Raw genomic sequence first — 16578 nt, forward strand, 5'->3', positions numbered from 1 at the left:
GTTCTGCCTTCAGCCTCTTTGCTGAAATTCTTGACTGTCGTAGCATTTCTCCTTTAGAAAACTGATCATTGGGGAGCAGACTGAAATCACTAGACTTAAACAGCCTCTGTAAAGGTAAAGCAAATCAGCTGCATTCTGCCTGAATGTATTCACTGTTACATTTCGGGCTATTTATGACATAATGCCTTGGGTTTTATTATGTGTTGTGGGCTATATTTTAAATAGAAATACTTTTTAAAATTCAGCCAAAATTTGCAGCTGTTTTTAATTTTAAGTGTGATTGCATAGAATAAAGGAAAATTTTAAAATTAAAAATGTCACAAAATACAATGGGAAGTTTGAATGAATGACATGAGCTAATGGGGGAACCCTGATCCCGGAGCTCCTGCTGCCTTCTCAGGGGTCAGGTTTTTACCATGTATCTGTATCAATTGTGGAAGAAGTTGTTATTTTCTCTGAATTTTTTTCCCCTGAGTTTTACAGACTTTGAATTTCAGTAGTAGCATGCTGTTATGCGGGCTTAATTATTAGTATTGGTCCAGATACATATTGTCCATTCTTCTATGTGTTCTCAAGAATCAGTTCTGGTTTTCTGTAGGCAACCCCAACTCATTTTTGTTTCATTTGCTGAGTTAATGAGTAAGAGCAATCTGTCTCTTTAAAGTTTATTACCTTAGCCAGATCACTGTACTCGCAGGGAGACAGACATGTAATTGACATTTCAATACCAAAGTCACTTTAGTTTGAGTTTTTGCTGCAGTACAAAGTAATAAAGTCACATTGAGGAAAAATTTTTTCCCTCATAGGAATTTCTGGACTGGACCATTAGTAGTGCCTTATTCTGATTTGGCATGGGAAACATTGTGACTTTTGACAACATTTAGTATCAGTCCTGGATTTGGAATGGAAAGACTCTACATGAGAAAACATTTATGTATTCCAGGAGGAGAAAAGACAAGTGTGGAATTATATCACTGTGGTATTATAATATTTTATATTCCAAACACTTTTACAGTTTTTTATTAAATCTACTGAGTGATGCAAAAGTATTTCTAAATAAACATCTCAAAGACTATTACAGTTGGAATTAAAGTTTTCAGGTTTAAAGTTCTGATAAAACTGCTTATTAGAGAAAAAAAAGTTGGCATTTAAGACTCCAGAGAGTACTATTTATGAGCTTGTGGTACGTTGTTAATTTGTTCAGTGCTAGCATAGCAGGTCAGGCTCTTTTGAATTGTAAGATTTTCTTCATGCTAACTCCAGAGGGGGAATGTAGGTTTTCTCCTTGTGTGGTCATTAGCACAGTTCTACTAGAATGAAAGTGATAAGAGCCCAGCAAAAGATTATCCTTTAACAGAAGGAAAAAAAGGCAACTTGGAAAAAAGCCCTTTTGATTCCTTTTTTTTTTTTAATTACTTTCCTTTATAATTTCTGAGCTCTTTAACCTGATTTTGCAGATATATCTCACATGTAAGTAAACATAAACTTGTCATAGTTCACTTGGTCTTATTTTCTTCATTATTTAGCAACCACAGTTTCAAAAGGTGCACTTTATCCTTTTTTCACTATCAGACCTTCTAGGTGAATTTACTGTGTTTAGATAAGACAAGAACTTTCTAAGGTGTCATTGTGATTAAGCACTGTAAGAATACAGTGACAAGACACTAGCAATTTTAAATCCACTTTTTCACACAAAGCCTTTTCTGTCTGTCTTTCCTCTTTAAGCATGTATTCATTCTGTCTGTAAGGCAGCAGTACAATTCCCAGTCTATGTGAGCCAAGTCTGCCTTTAGCTGACTTGTACAGTAAAAAATTAGAATAAAACATTTTTTCTTGTAACTTACTGTTTTGACTACTATTTATGGCATAAAAATAGGCTTCTATAACTATAAATTTAAGTTTAAAAGGTTAAATGGTGAAAACAGTTTTTAATAATGCATGCTGCTTTGTAGAAGCGTGTAAAATGAAACTGATGAGAGTTAAATATCTTGGGTTTAGTCTGGTCATTGTAGTAAATTATTTGTAATACAGATGATGATCTGGAACCAATTGTGTCATGAGATATGTGGAAACAGAACGAATAAATGACCCATGCTAAAAATTTAGTAACACAATTATACTAAACTCCCATGAGCAGCCCTTCTGAATTACTGGAAGATTTCATGGGAACAAATTTGAAAATATACCAGGGAACTGAGGGTTAAAATATTGAATAGATATGTAATTTCTGCTTTGATATAAAGACTTATTTTCTAAAGATCTGTAGTAATAGGAAACTGCCATCTATTCATGTTTTGTCATGGGATACAGCTGCCGTCATGTGTTATTAACAACAGATCTTTTTAGCAATGCTATGCCTCTGAATTTTAGTTGAAATTGGGACGTGATTTTGACTTTTTTTTGTCTTCTATGCTGAAAAGTTTATAAAATTGAATCTTCCTGAGACATTCTAATGCTGAAAGATGAATTTTTTATACACAGACTCAATTATGTTTTTCGTGCAGCTATATCAGGAAGTTGTATTTTTCAGATTTTCCAGAGCTATCATTTTTACATGCTGAAACTAATTTCAGAAAGGCCTCTTAGGGGAAATACCTGTATTATACTTAACAACGACTTGTTAGCTACGGCACATGCTGTACTGTGTCATAATGAGGATATGTCAAAGGATTATTAATTTGGACTACAAGAAGTCATTGCCAGCAAGAAAATTAGGGACAAAGCTAATAATATTTGAATGCCTTAACTCTCTATTTTCTTTAACTTAGGGATGCAGACTTGTTCCTCTTAGACACAAGAAAGGCTCAAGCTTCTGATGTGGGCTGGTTTGTCTTCGACATTACTGTGACCAGCAATCACTGGGTGATTAATCCACAGAACAACCTGGGCTTGCAACTCTGCGCTGAAACTGGGGACGGTAAGATCCAAACTATAGATCATAAAGCTATGTGTGCTCTTGTCTTGCTAGGACATTTTTCTCGATAGGTGTTTTTAACTTGACTGGATGACAATTCACTGAGAGTTTATAAGCAAATAATACCAATCTTATCCTGCTGTTAATGTGGTCTGCAAATTTTCTATTATTCTAAATTCTGTAGAATATTATATATTAACTGAATCAAGTGAAATTGGGTTCAGGATAAGAGCTCCTACATACAAAATTAAGATCCATTTTAATGTTCTACGACTGAAGATTACATTCAGGAAAGTCAGACAGATTTGCAGAACTTCTTGGGCTGAAGCATGGAGAAAATTATAAAATAAACCTCAGAGCCATTCAGAAGGTATAGCAACTGTTGATATTGCTAATGTTGAAGAAAAGTTAACAATAGGATAATATGGGGATTGGTTTTCTTTAATTTGAAAAAAAAAATTATGATTTTTTTTTTTTACCTTGAAATGGGTTAAAAATCTGAAATTCTGAAAATTTTGGTTAGCAGAAAATTAGAAAAAACCACTATCAAAACAGAAGTTTTGAGCTGTGGGGGTTTTAGTACAAATTTACTGGGCTACTGCATTATTCATAGTTATGCTCCTCATTAAATTTGAAAATGCATCTCAGCAAAACAATATTTTTAGAAGAAATGTTCTTTACTTAGACTTCTTTAGAAACTAATAAAAAGAGACTTATATACTGTTTTTTCTGTGATGGTTCACTTAATCCATACCACTTTACAAGCAAACTCAGATTTAACTCTTTTTGTCAAAAAGCTTTTTATGTCAGAGGTCAAGGGATCTATGATGCCAGTTAATCTAAACCTTAGCTGACATAATGTTAATGAGTAGCAGAAGAAACCCTGGTGTAGGGATTAATATTTTTTTTCTTCTTTGTTCTGGCTACATTTTCTCATTGGTTTTGATCTAAATTCTCCCTCAGGCTCAGCTGGGCTGTGAACAAAGCGTCTCATACTTTTTCAGCAAGTGCCCTGGCTACTGGAGAGTTATGCAAAAACTGTCCTTTAGTCATGATGCTTAAGAGGAGAGCTGGCAGGCTTTCACCGAAACTCATGGCCATTTCACCTAATGTTACCTTACAGTCAGAGTACAGCCAGTGGACAAGGGGGGCACCAATGCAAGGCAGAACCCATTGCTGCCTTCACCCACCCTTCAAAGGCACCACTCCTGAGCCTGGGCTGCATGGGGAGTAGGTCTCTTAGGCAGCCTGGTTTAGTGAGGCCATTTTAAAGCTCTTACCATTCTGGGGAGGTGACACCTCCGCCAGGAATCCAAATTAGGTGGTCTGGCTTCTGGCCAGCTTTCCTACTCCAGAATAAACTCCATCCTTGATTTTTTTTTTTTTTCCAGGAGATTTGAACACAGAAATTGTTGAAAATTAAATATCCATGAAAGGCATTCATTAAGAAACCCTGCAACCAGCAATTTGTTGGTTCTAGTCTCAAAATTACATCCGTTTGGTAAACTACAGGAAAGTTTGTATGGGTAAAAGGAAACCTTTAGGTTAATACACTGAAGAAATTGTAAAAGAATAGCTCATGTAAATATTTCCCCTGTCCTACTCCCAAGATCGGAAAGGTGATAGATAATTTTCTATTTTAAATTCAAAAGCCACAAACAGCTTTACCTTTTGCACCTTACTTATTTGACTTATGAAGGAATTTGCCTTTTCCCTCACTTTCTATTCCCTTTTTCACTTTATTCGTACAAGAAGTCTATTTCTACGGACTAAAGTTTTCAAAACTATAGGATAGACCTGTGCTACAACACTTCAGCTTAGCACAAGCAAAATCATCCTTTCATGCTCTTACAATTTTGCTCTTAAGGCTTTGATTATTTTTATTAGGTTGCTGTTACTTCTGGAAGCTATTAGAAACACCAGCAGTTGAATGACACGTTTGTGTACATATGGAACATGAATTTTTATACTACTCAGTATGTAGCGGACTCGGTTCGTAACCCAGAGAACTCCACCCACCTTTCCTCCAACCAGTTCTCTGTGAGAGCTCAGGGACTGGTTCAAATCAACTGAAAAACCTTCCCTTGGCTCGAGTGAACTTCAGGCCATGCAGGTCTGAAGCGCATTTCTTCATGCCTCCAGCTGTCAGCCGAGTTTACAGGAGGCATAGTACTTCTGTCCCCATAACTGGAGAGATGTTTATGATAAGACCTGATCCATTAACATTTCTATTGCAACAGATGATTAAACTAAATGGCATTCTGTTAAGTAAGAGGATCCCTGATTGAGTTATTCCAGTGCTACACTGGGGTCCTGGATAATCAAGTCTGTAAATACATACTAATTTTTAGATTTATTCATACAGCCAATATGGGGCACCCACAGTTGCTGAGACTGCAGGGTGCTACTATATTGTTATCACTACCATTAAAAATAATCTTTCTTACAGTTTTCTATCAGAGACATTTTTGACAATTACTTGTGTGGATGTATTTCTTTGCATCCCTGAAGATGGTGTACAAATAATGATGTCTACATAAGGAATAAAAAAAAAAAAACTGTAACTAATATAACAGTGTGAAAAAAAAAATCTTTGGAAAAATGTCTGGTTGTTGTAATTCATGTTTTACCCCCTTTGAAAATCCAGAAAAAAGTACAAAAAGCCACATGACACTGGAATGTGTTTTATTTTTTCTTTAGGACAGTATTTGGTATCATACGTCTCATTTTAGTATGAAATGTAGACTTTTTCTCTTAATGGGATATTTTATTTTGAACAGTAAGAATAAAGGTTTGCATGACACATATGGAACCTGTCAACATATAATGCACTCTTTCCCTGGGGCTGTGGTAAATTAAGGATCAAGTTTTTTGATTCTCTTTTTTCATGTATCCTCAACATTCTGCAGCATCCCCTTTTGGCTGATTCCCTACTTTTGACACCAAAACTTTCTGTCATGATTCAAATGAGAGGTGATCTTTTTCATGCTGATGGACGCATGGGTGTTGGATGAATTGCAGCATAAAATCAATACAGATGCACAAACAATTTGAAAAGCTCCATGCAACCTTTTCCTCTATATATTCCACATGTCTCTTAAGACTTAGAACTTGTTCTAGTGAATCAGCACCTTTGTATTAACTTTTAGCATTTTTATAAGTGGATATTAGCAGTGATCTGAGCATCACTATTGCTGAAATGATATAAACAGCTATAAGCTAAAAGAATGCTTTTTCTATTTTTGTCATTGCTGAGGAGAACCTAGAGTTGTTTACAGAGAATGGGAGAGGGAGGTAACATGCAATGTGATTGGTGGTGATCCACAGAGTAAAATGGATTCCAAATACACAGCTCTCAGCGCAACATCCTGAGTAGCCCCACAGTTATATAGTTCTGTGCCTTTTATTAGATTACTGCAGATTTCACTTATTTTTCATCTACCAGCACACCAGAGGGGAAGAAACTGGTGTCTACTTTGAAAAAACAAAGATTAAGATTTCTGTTACCACATAGTCCCATAGAAGGTTTCTTTGGGCTTTCCTGCTTTTTGAGGTGGGCAGGCAGCAGGAGCCCTCAGCTCCCTGACTCTGACTCTTACTTCAAGTATTTTTTTACCTCAGAGCAAAAGCAAACTTGAAAAAAATAAGTACAGTTGAAACCTGTGGAAGGCTAATTTCCTCTTCAGCATGAATTTGGGTATGCTCTGATGTGTGTCCCCTGGAAGGGTGTTTGGTTCTTAACCCTACATGCTGCATGAAGGACCGGTGAAGTTCTTCTCCAGAGCTGTTGGGAAAGAAACTAAAAACCACAGTCTCTCTTTTTTTTTACCTTCTCTACTTTTTAGCCTGGATCTTCCAAGGTCCCTTTCTCCAACTAAGCCTTCAGAAAGGTAGCTTTCTTGGTGTGGTGTGAAGTGGCTGGTTTGCTTTCAAGTCATGACAACCTGTGGCAGCACACTGGCCTCTTCATGTACTTGGCTGTATATTTGATGTTGTTTTGGCCTCACCATTACCACACTAAATGTCATGAATTTATCCCACAGCTGCCCGTAGACCACCTTAGCACCTCGCTTACATGACCATGGTAGCTATCAAGAACTCTGGGGGAATGCTGCTGGGTTGTTGCCTTAAACCTCTTGATGGATCTGGTATTTACAAGGCAAAGTATGAGGAGCAATGTCACCTTCATTGCTGTCCTTATAGTGGGGGGACTTAGGAAATATGTATTTATATTGATATATATATACATGGGCTTTGGCAGGCAATAGCTCTGACTAAATTCTGGGCCATCTGGAAGCCATATAGCCATGTTAGCACAGCACTGAACCCGAGCTAATACATCCTGCCCCTCAGCAGGTTTTATTAGCTTGGGCTCAAGCACTGCCTAAGTACAGCTACATTCATTTCTGGTTCAGAGCTGGCTTTGGCCAAAATTGCACTAGTTTTAAATTAAACATGCTCAGGAATACACTGTGGTGTGAAACAAGCTGGAGGGATGAGTCTCTCAGTCTCCAAAACAGGGTGATCCCATGACAGCTGTCCCCATGGTAAAGGTCCCAGTGCTGCAGCGCTGCCTTGAGGTTCTGTTGACTCTGTGGTGGAGCTGGCACAGGATGTAAATGCACCAGGAGCACACTGCCATCCTGAGCAGAGAGGATGATCCAGTTCCAGCACTCTGTTTTGCTGAGATGGGTGAAACCACCGTTTCCAGCTGGGTCACAAACAGGGTGGGCATTGTGTCGGCTTGTAGCAAGCGACCACACCCTTTGTTAGTAAGGGCACACTCACTTTAAGCAGAAGGGCCAAGAAGGGGGGTGAAACGGGCTCCCACCCCTTCTCCTACCACCACTGGTGCATACTGGTTCTTGCCGTACAGCTGTGCAAATCACCCCACACCCTGCTCCCCAGACAGATGAAGGATACCGCTGCTTCTCAACACCATTAGTTTAGAGATAATAGCATTTGTGTTCTATTCCATTCAGAAAGCTTTTATCCATTTTATTCTTTGGTGGATGACCAATTAATCTAATCTCTCTTTGTTTTATTGTCTTCCTGAACACATTTTTAAATGGTGCAGAAAAGCCCCAGGACTCCCACAAGCCACTCACAGTTTAAGTGCATTAACTTGGAAGGATAAATCAAGTACTTACAGACCATTTTTGTGTATAATTATATCTGATTTTTTGTGTAAGCATATGTGGTGCTGCCATATTATACAGCGTATCAGAGTTCCTTATGTGTTCCAAGTGCTTTCTTCAAGAGCTTTATGAATACCAAAATTAACACAAAAAAATACTCTAAAGTCCTTCAAATGGACGGGGTAAAAGCAACTAAATGTAAGATTTGGCAAACAAAAGATGAATCTAGTCTTGACTAAACCTGTGAAGCCTAGGAAAGGCAGAGCAGAGCATCCAAGACCACCCATTTGGCAGAATTTCTTAAAGCCTTCAGGGAGAAGAAGAGTTAATAAAACACAAAAAGCATGTGTCAAAAGCATATTTTATGTTGTTATAGATAAATGTGTCCACCAAAGGAAAAGTTCGAGCAACAGTTTATGTAGATAATACAACAGAGACAGTAAAAATACTTTAGAGTTGGAGTGTTGAGGATGTGTCATACACGGACCATCACATTGGTGTTATTAGCTTTCCTCTTGTCTTTTTAAAAATAAGCTCAGGTAGCCAAACTCCACTTCAATTCTTTTGTTTCAAGTCCCATTGCTCTCAATAGTGCTGTTTGGGCATGAGAAACCATGAAAGTTTCTCTCTAATTTTGAAAACTACTGTGTGAGCTTTCATAGTTAGAGCCTATGGGCAGTTTTTTGCTCAAATATTAAATGTTATTGGACCTTGGATGCGCAGGATATTTCTTCAAAAGGCCTTTCCTCATTTCAGATGTCACTTCCCAAAAGAATGAAACCATAGGTGTGGCATTGGAATTCTTTTTTTTCAGCAAACTGTGTTGAAATGAATTTGCAGAATCACTAAATTTTTCATTTCTAAGTACAAATATGCAAAATTATTACCAGCTACTGTGACCTAGCAGTAGTGGTTAATCTGTAAAATGTGTTTTGTGAATTCTTGAACACTTTTGAAAGTAAATAAGTTCTTGTTTTTCATAACAAAATGAGTGGTTTGGTGCAGGCTGATGACTCAGGACAAAATAATGGATTTTGGAATTACTCATTGTGCTGTGTTGCCAGTGTAAAACTGGCTAGGATGCATAATGACTGAAAGCTCTTGCAAAATAAGTGTCTGATCAATATTTTACTTAAAATATATACTGTCTGAGGAGATAAAGCCAAGGCACAGATCTTACTGTCACTGGCATCCACACTGGCAGTCTCAGGAAAAGTCAGCTTTCTGAATGTTATGAAAAACAAGGATGTGTCTCCAGGTCAAGACTGCAAGACAGATTACTATTGAAATTTTGAAGGGCTCTTGCATTTCCATTTGGAGCAGCTGGAGGGGAAATGAACTTTTAAGATGGAACTCGATGAGTTCACAAAAAGAATTGTATGATACGACTGCGTGTGACAGCACTGAAGCAGACAGAGTGACACAGCAAATAGCTCTGCAGTTATCAACCCGAGTGCAGTTCCTATTTTGTGGGTGAAAAAACAAAAAACACAAAATTGTTGGGATTGTTGAGATAGGACCTTTTTGTAAGCTGAACTTCACAGTTATTTTTGCAGCAGCGATTCCTTTATTATTAGGGGAGAGAATGTGAAAAGGCAATTAATATTCATTCAGTTCAGTCAGTCAAACCCAAACTTCCATGCAAGATTTTAAGCAAACTGCTAAGGGCACTTTACTATCAAATAGTATAAAAGCCAAAAAGAAGTTTAAATGCCAAGTCAAACAAATGCATCTTGCCAAAGACTCAGAATCCTATGAATAAGGACTAAGGAGTTCAGCAAATTTGAAACATAATGCTTTAAATAAGTCTTAGTCTCCAAATATACTTTCCAGTGTGTAGAGGAGATAATTAATCGTCAGAGCAGTTTTGAGCAGTGCATGCCAGAATGTGAAGAATACAAGGGCTTTGGACTATCTCTGCACAGAGTAAATCCATCTATTGTGTTTTTGGGGTTTTTCCTAGGTGCAGGGGCAATTGCAGTGTCTAAGTTCAGTAGAGCAGGCACTAGTGGACTGCTGGTTACCTGCACTTTCTTCTTTTCTTCTGCAATCTGAAAAAAATCTTTGAAATCCTCAGAATTAAAGATTTGATGGAAGGACAGAATGGAGCCCATTTTTCAGAATGCTTGGCAACATTGTTCAGAGATGGTCAAGAGAAGCAGAAAGACAAGCTGTTTTGGTTTTACGAGTTTCATCTGGCTGAAGCTCCGGGTGTAGTTAGGCAGGTCAGCCTGAGTCATTCAGCTGACTTTAGAAAGTATTGCTTTAATGCCACAGTATGGAACAACTGCATGCCCAAGAGACCTGGTTTTTCAGTTGTCATTGAAGCCAAGAGTTTTCTAAATGTTTACAGGAAATGATAGATTGAAACCACTTACAAAAATGAATGCTACAAGGGGAAATTCAGGATAGAGCAAATTTTTTTTTAATGCATTCTGAAATTGACACTACAAACAAAAATAAGGACTACCCAACAAGACCATGGCACACACAGTGGAGCTACTGCTGTGGCAGAAAGCTTGATGCTTTTCAGAGGCAGAATGCTTTGAAATACCTCCTGTTCAAGAAGGGCCAATGCTTCTTAGACTGAAGGCAAATATCCCCCATGTACACCTTTATTTTTCTTTTTTTCTTTCTTTTTTTCTCTTTTTTTTTTTTTTTTTAAATAAACGATAATAGAAGTCCTGTTAATGCAAACTTTCTTTTGGAAAAAAGCAACCTAAAATGGAGACAACATATGTAGTTTGAATTTCTAAACCAAACAGTTCAGAGATCCTCCTCAGAAGAAATATAGCGTCTCAAGGGCAGTGTATATTTTGATTGCTTCATCTTCTGAAAGTTGCAGTTAAGCTAAGGTATATGATAAACTGAGAGAGAAAAGTTTAACGATGTACCCACAGAAGTCAATAAAAGTTTTCCTCTGCACAAGAAGCAGATCCAGTGCATACACCATTCATGAATTGAACAAATGAATCCTAAAATCTCATGCTGGCTGCTTAGAAGATCAAGCACATAAAGGAATATAGTCATATAAGCTGTTTCTCTGTGTAAAAAGGCTGTGGGTTACAGGATTAATTTTTTACAGTATATCTCTATACCCTGGATAACCAAGTAAGCCTTAACTTGTGGAATCTTAATAGCCATCTCATTGCTGAAGTCTAAAGGAAACCCAGAGGAAACTTAATAATATTAAAAGTTATTTTAAAGGGAGTTCACATTGGTTTGAAGGATATTTTGCTTCGCACACAATATCCACCATTGTAAATTCAAGGAACCTAAATTTAAATTCAGAAAAGCTTCACACACCTTTACAGTTCTCAATATATAAATCTAATAGTATTCTCAAAATGTCCACCAGTAAAGCATTAATATTTTACAGATAAAATTAAAATTCTGAAACTCATTGGACTGAAAAGTAAAGAAAAATAGTAAAAATATTCCCTCTAGAAATGAAGGGAAATGTGGAACTTTGTGGTGAGAAGCTAGCTTGTCCATGTTGTTATGAATAGAGAATAGCATGTACAGTTTTTCATATCTGACTTGCAACTGAAGATTGGAACATATAGAAATTAATGTTACTGAATTATTTAATAGTAACTCAAACACATGAAAAGAAGAATTAAAGAAACACAAGACTAAAAAAGCATTTAAAATGAAATCAGAAGCTTCAACAAATATATTTTTCCATTGCAGTCAAAAAAGTAATTATCAAAATTGTTCAGAATATGTTGCCAATTACTCTGCTCCATAACTGCTAACTTTCTCAGTTCTTCTCTTGCCTTTGCTGGGCTCTCTGTCACTGGAAACATCTTAAACCAATTTAAAGTGCTACACCTGAATAAACATGTTGTAAAAGTGTTTATGTATTGAAGTGGGTCAGTTCAAGGTATGGTATTTGGCTGGAACTTCTAATTTCTCTTTTTACTGCAAAAGGGCTGCCAGAAGGAGGAAGTCTGAGCTGAATTAATACATTTGTTACAGTGGAAGTAGAATGGAAACTACTTTAACCACAAATCAAACTGCCTCTTTCATTTACGCCAGTGATAGAGTTTTTTTAAGAAATATAGACTCTGGCGTGCAGCCACTGTGAGTTTGTGTTTGAAAAGGAAACCTATATGCTTATTTCTATAATGTTTACTCCTATACTTGTTTTCAAGCTCTTTTTCAGGGTGATTGAGTTAACAGCATTATACATTTGTGAGGCAGATGCTCCTTCGTTGTCCACGTAACAAATTTTCCAGCGGGTTTAGAAGAATCCCGAGGCACCCCGGTGCCGCCCGGCGCGCGGTGCCAGTGCCCGTACCCTCCCGTTTAAAGGACCTCTGTGTCCCCACCCTGCACAGCTGCACAGCTTCACATGACACTGTCTCATTTTCTGACGGTTGAAGGGCTCTGCATAATACACGTACGCACAAAAGTGTTTATGCTGCCAAAATAAATTCTGTTAAGAGTGAGGGTTTATTTGCTAAAATGTCACTGATGCAGTTTCAGTGACTTGTTTTGCTTTCCTTTCTTTCAGTGAGGTTTAGACCACATAATATAGTGAGGTTACTACACAGTCCTGACTGAACAAATATTTTAAAGAAATATGCACATCCCCTGGGAACAGAACCAGAGTCAATAATACGCATATTTCAAACTCTCTTCTCTTGAACAACTGAATGGCTTCCTACCTTTACTGGTGAATGAGCATCAGTTTAAGTAACATTGCACAATATTTATTTTTAAAGCAGAATTATATTTATTATCTACACTTCTATTTGCTACTGGTTTGCTTTGGGGATATAAAATTCCATGTCCCACTGAAGCGATGCAAAATTAGAAGACCACGTTACATTATTCTTTCTATAGGAAATAGATTTAATGGGGCTCATTTATTTTTCAGTTCTATAGATGCATGCATGAGACTGAATTAAAACATCTCTGAATGTTAATGAATAAGATATATAGCACACAGAGACTGCAATTTTATGCAATAAAAATCGTATCTGTAAAGCTGTTGAAACTTTTGCAAATTGTTGAGATTTTTTGTCTTTTTAAGTTTTGTTCAACAAAATGTGGATAGATTCCTAATCATATGAATTCAGGAGTGCAGCAAATTCCTTGCTATGATTCAGCCAACAGTTGAACTTCTGCTATGGTTTTGTGAGGGGCAGAAGTTCACCTTTTAACTTGCAATTTCCATTGCTTTTAGGTCGAAGTATCAATGTTAAATCTGCTGGCCTGGTTGGAAGACATGGGCCTCAGTCAAAGCAACCATTCATGGTTGCATTCTTCAAGGCAAGTGAAGTGCTTTTCCGTTCTGTCCGAGCAGCCAACAATAAAAGGAAAAATCAGAACCGCAACAAATCCAGTAGTCAACAGGAGTCCTCTAGGATGCCAAGTGTTGGGGGTAAGATGGAGCTATGATTTACTAGTATTTTTATAGGAGGTATGGGCACCTGCTGAAATGCAAGGCAGTCACAACAGCTCAAAAAGATGCAGCTCACTGGCTGAACTGTCAGAAACAGTGTTTGCATTCCTCTTTTGTTATGTTGGCCCTGTTTTGTTATGTTACCTTCTGTAAATCAGATCAATTACATGCATCATGGACCCCAGGAGGGTGAAATGACCCAGCAGTTTAAGAAAGGCTGTGTCTGAGCTTGAAACTAAACTACACAGTATGCAACTGGATGATATCTTTGCTATGCATAAGTAAAAAGTAGAGGTAAAGAAAATTATTGTACCCCTACTACTTGTCTAGGAAGCTTCAGCAAAACTGCCTCTCAGCTGAAGAAGGCAAGATGTAACACAAAAGTCTCAATACTGGAAATGAGGAAGCTTAACCAATCTGAAAAATTGTCAACTGTTTAGGAGTTCAGATCAGCTGACAGGTAACGATAGAAATATAAAATATATTTCTCTACGGAGTGAATTTGGCCCCTTACCTGAAAGGTACTGACAATAATGCACGTGAAAATGTTCTTAATTGCTTTAGAGCCTGGAATAAATTTTACTTCAGTTTTTCCTGAAACAATCCTTTCAGCTGAAGGCACAAAGTCGCTTTGTAAATATTCTCACGCCTGAACAAACATTTCCACTTTTTGGGAAAAGGATGTGAAAGTGTTTCTTTCTAGAAGCATCGCAGATTTAATAACAGCATATCAAAACCTTAACATAAAGTGCTGTTCTTAAATCCCATGGATGACTACAAGTAAGCAAATCAGTATTTTGCAGGAGGAATTTTGCCTTGGGGTGGGGCTCACCTATTTGAGAAGTGTTATAAGCAATATGCATTACTTATATCTGTCTCAGAACCTTGACAGAGGCAGGCTATAAACTATTCTAATGCAATGAAAAAGCCTTTCCCAGACCATTTGCAGAAGGATAATTTTACCATAACAACCAAAATTACCGTTGAGTTGCTAAAGAAATCAAAGAAATTATTTAAATAATTTTTCATATTCCCTGGAAAGTCTGCTAATTTTGAGAATCACATTATTTTTGGTGAAGGGATAATCACCTAGGTATATGGTACACACGAGATACCTAAATATAAATATCACTGTTTTGGACTGAATCCTATGTATTTAGAGCATGAAAAAGTGAGAACTGAACAGATTTCTTAAGCTTTGTTGATTATAGCAGGAAAGCTGAACACAAGCTCCTTGCTGGTTTACCCTGGGAAAACACAACCTTATCACATTGCATTGACATAAGAATTACCTCAGGGAGAGCTGTCTGTAAGTCTCAAAATACTTTTCAGCCTTGTCTCTGCATTCAGTTGTGCTCCAGACTGGTTGTAAAACAAGAAAAATCAGAACATCTCTAGTGAAATGTGCATTATGAAACAAATTTTCTCCTAATCTCTTTAAGGTTTACATAAGCATAGAGTACATCACTACATATGTTGATCCATGGCAGATCTCTTTCAAAAGAGATTGCAATTCAAGAAAAGCATACCGTTAAAACAAGATCAGGTTAAGAAGCAACTGCACATGCACTTGCATCAAAATCAGAGGCCTGGAGAGGGAGGCTGTTAAGATATAGGCAGACTGGAAAAGATGGCAAAACTGAAGGTAGGTAAGTGACCACAGATTCCCATAGCAGCGTCCTCTGAGGCAAAAATGCTTGAAGGTACAGCAAACCACATTCCCTGCTCCTGCCTTGCAGTTTGCCTCAACAACCCCCATGTCACAAATAAACAAACTTCTTTTGTGTGGGTGTCATTAATGATTGTTCACTGGACTTTTCCCACTATGGATGATCCAGATGTCTTTTAATAACTACTGCAACAATACTCATGAAATGCTGTGGATGAGCATGCTGAAGGTTCTATCCATGTCACCAGTGTGCGAAAAAGACACAGAGAAGAGGACACATTTTTATTTCTCTGATCTCTGAGTCTTTTCAGAATATAATCCCTCCATGTGGAGAGCCTACTATCAGAGAAAAGCTATGCTCTTTTTCTTCTCTTTTCCGGCCCCAGGATCTGGGGGATATACTGTATCCATTTGGGTTTGTGGAGCAGGCTAATTGTCCAACCTCTCTACAGCTTCAGTAATGAGCAGAACTTCAAAAATAAAATTAACATCTTCAAATTAAAACATAAAAGTTTTTGGGAAAAAAAACCAAAGAATTTTGCCAATCATCTTTCTCATGGAATATAGTCAATAGACTATATTCAATCATTATTCACTCCTTGATGCAAGACATTTGACACAGTGACCAGCAAAGATTATTGTGTCATGTAGGTCTTTTGTTTCTAAGCTTTTGCTTACATAGCCAGAGGTAATGTAGCCAGACCCAGATAGGTATGTTGTGATTCATAAATGACAGGCTCCTAATACTTCTCTCTATATACATCAGTCTCAACTTTACCACAATCATGTCTTCACTTCCTCCTTGCTTCCTTCTTCTTCATTTTCTTTTACTTCCCCCCCCCCTTTTCTTTTTTCTTTCTCTTTTGTTTTCTCTTGTTTCCCCTTGCTCTTGCTTTTTTTCATCTCTCTTTTGCCTCTTGCATTTTGTATTTTGCCTTCTTTTTTTTTCCTTCTTACTTTTTAAGTTCTTGGATTTCAGCAATTAGCTTTACTGTGTTCTCAGCATGTCAAAAGGGAAAGCTCCACTGGACAACCCAGCTCTTCCCTTTCAAAGGGAAGACATTTTTTTAAAATTATTCATGGAGTTTCACAAAATCATAGGATGGTTTATGTGGGAAGAGTCCTGGTCTAGTGGAAACTGAGGGGACCCCCTGCCCCTGGTAGGGGAGTTGGAAGTAGATGATCTTTAAGGTCACTTCCAACTAATATTCTGTGATTCTGTCATATACACAACCTCAGTATGAAGAGAATAAAATCTTATGTATTGATTATTATAATACCTGGGAAATTATTGACAGACTTGGGATCATCATCCCTGTGTTGCTAAGAACTTCAAGAGGAGATGACGTCAATGCAGTGTAAAGACAGACAGAATTAAGCTTAGCATTCAGGCTCTACCTGCCTGCTATGCACAGAGGATTAAACACTTCTTTATTTACCCAGT

General features: G+C 37.5%; 1 protein-coding gene across 2 annotated transcripts in view; it reads left to right on the forward strand.

The window, feature by feature from the left end:
• The window catches only part of BMP5 (bone morphogenetic protein 5), a 54120-nt gene that overhangs the window by 26984 nt on the left and 10558 nt on the right, over positions 1–16578 (forward strand). For both annotated transcript variants that reach the window (XM_053938486.1, XM_053938487.1), the window contains exons 3-4: positions 2769–2917; positions 13247–13444. In XM_053938486.1, the coding sequence (XP_053794461.1) occupies positions 2769–2917; positions 13247–13444 (347 nt within the window). The remainder of the gene's footprint in view (positions 1–2768; positions 2918–13246; positions 13445–16578) is intronic.

The sequence above is a fragment of the Vidua chalybeata genome, chromosome 3 (assembly GCF_026979565.1).
Source record: "Vidua chalybeata isolate OUT-0048 chromosome 3, bVidCha1 merged haplotype, whole genome shotgun sequence".
In the NCBI taxonomy this organism is placed as follows: Eukaryota; Metazoa; Chordata; class Aves; order Passeriformes; family Viduidae; genus Vidua; species Vidua chalybeata.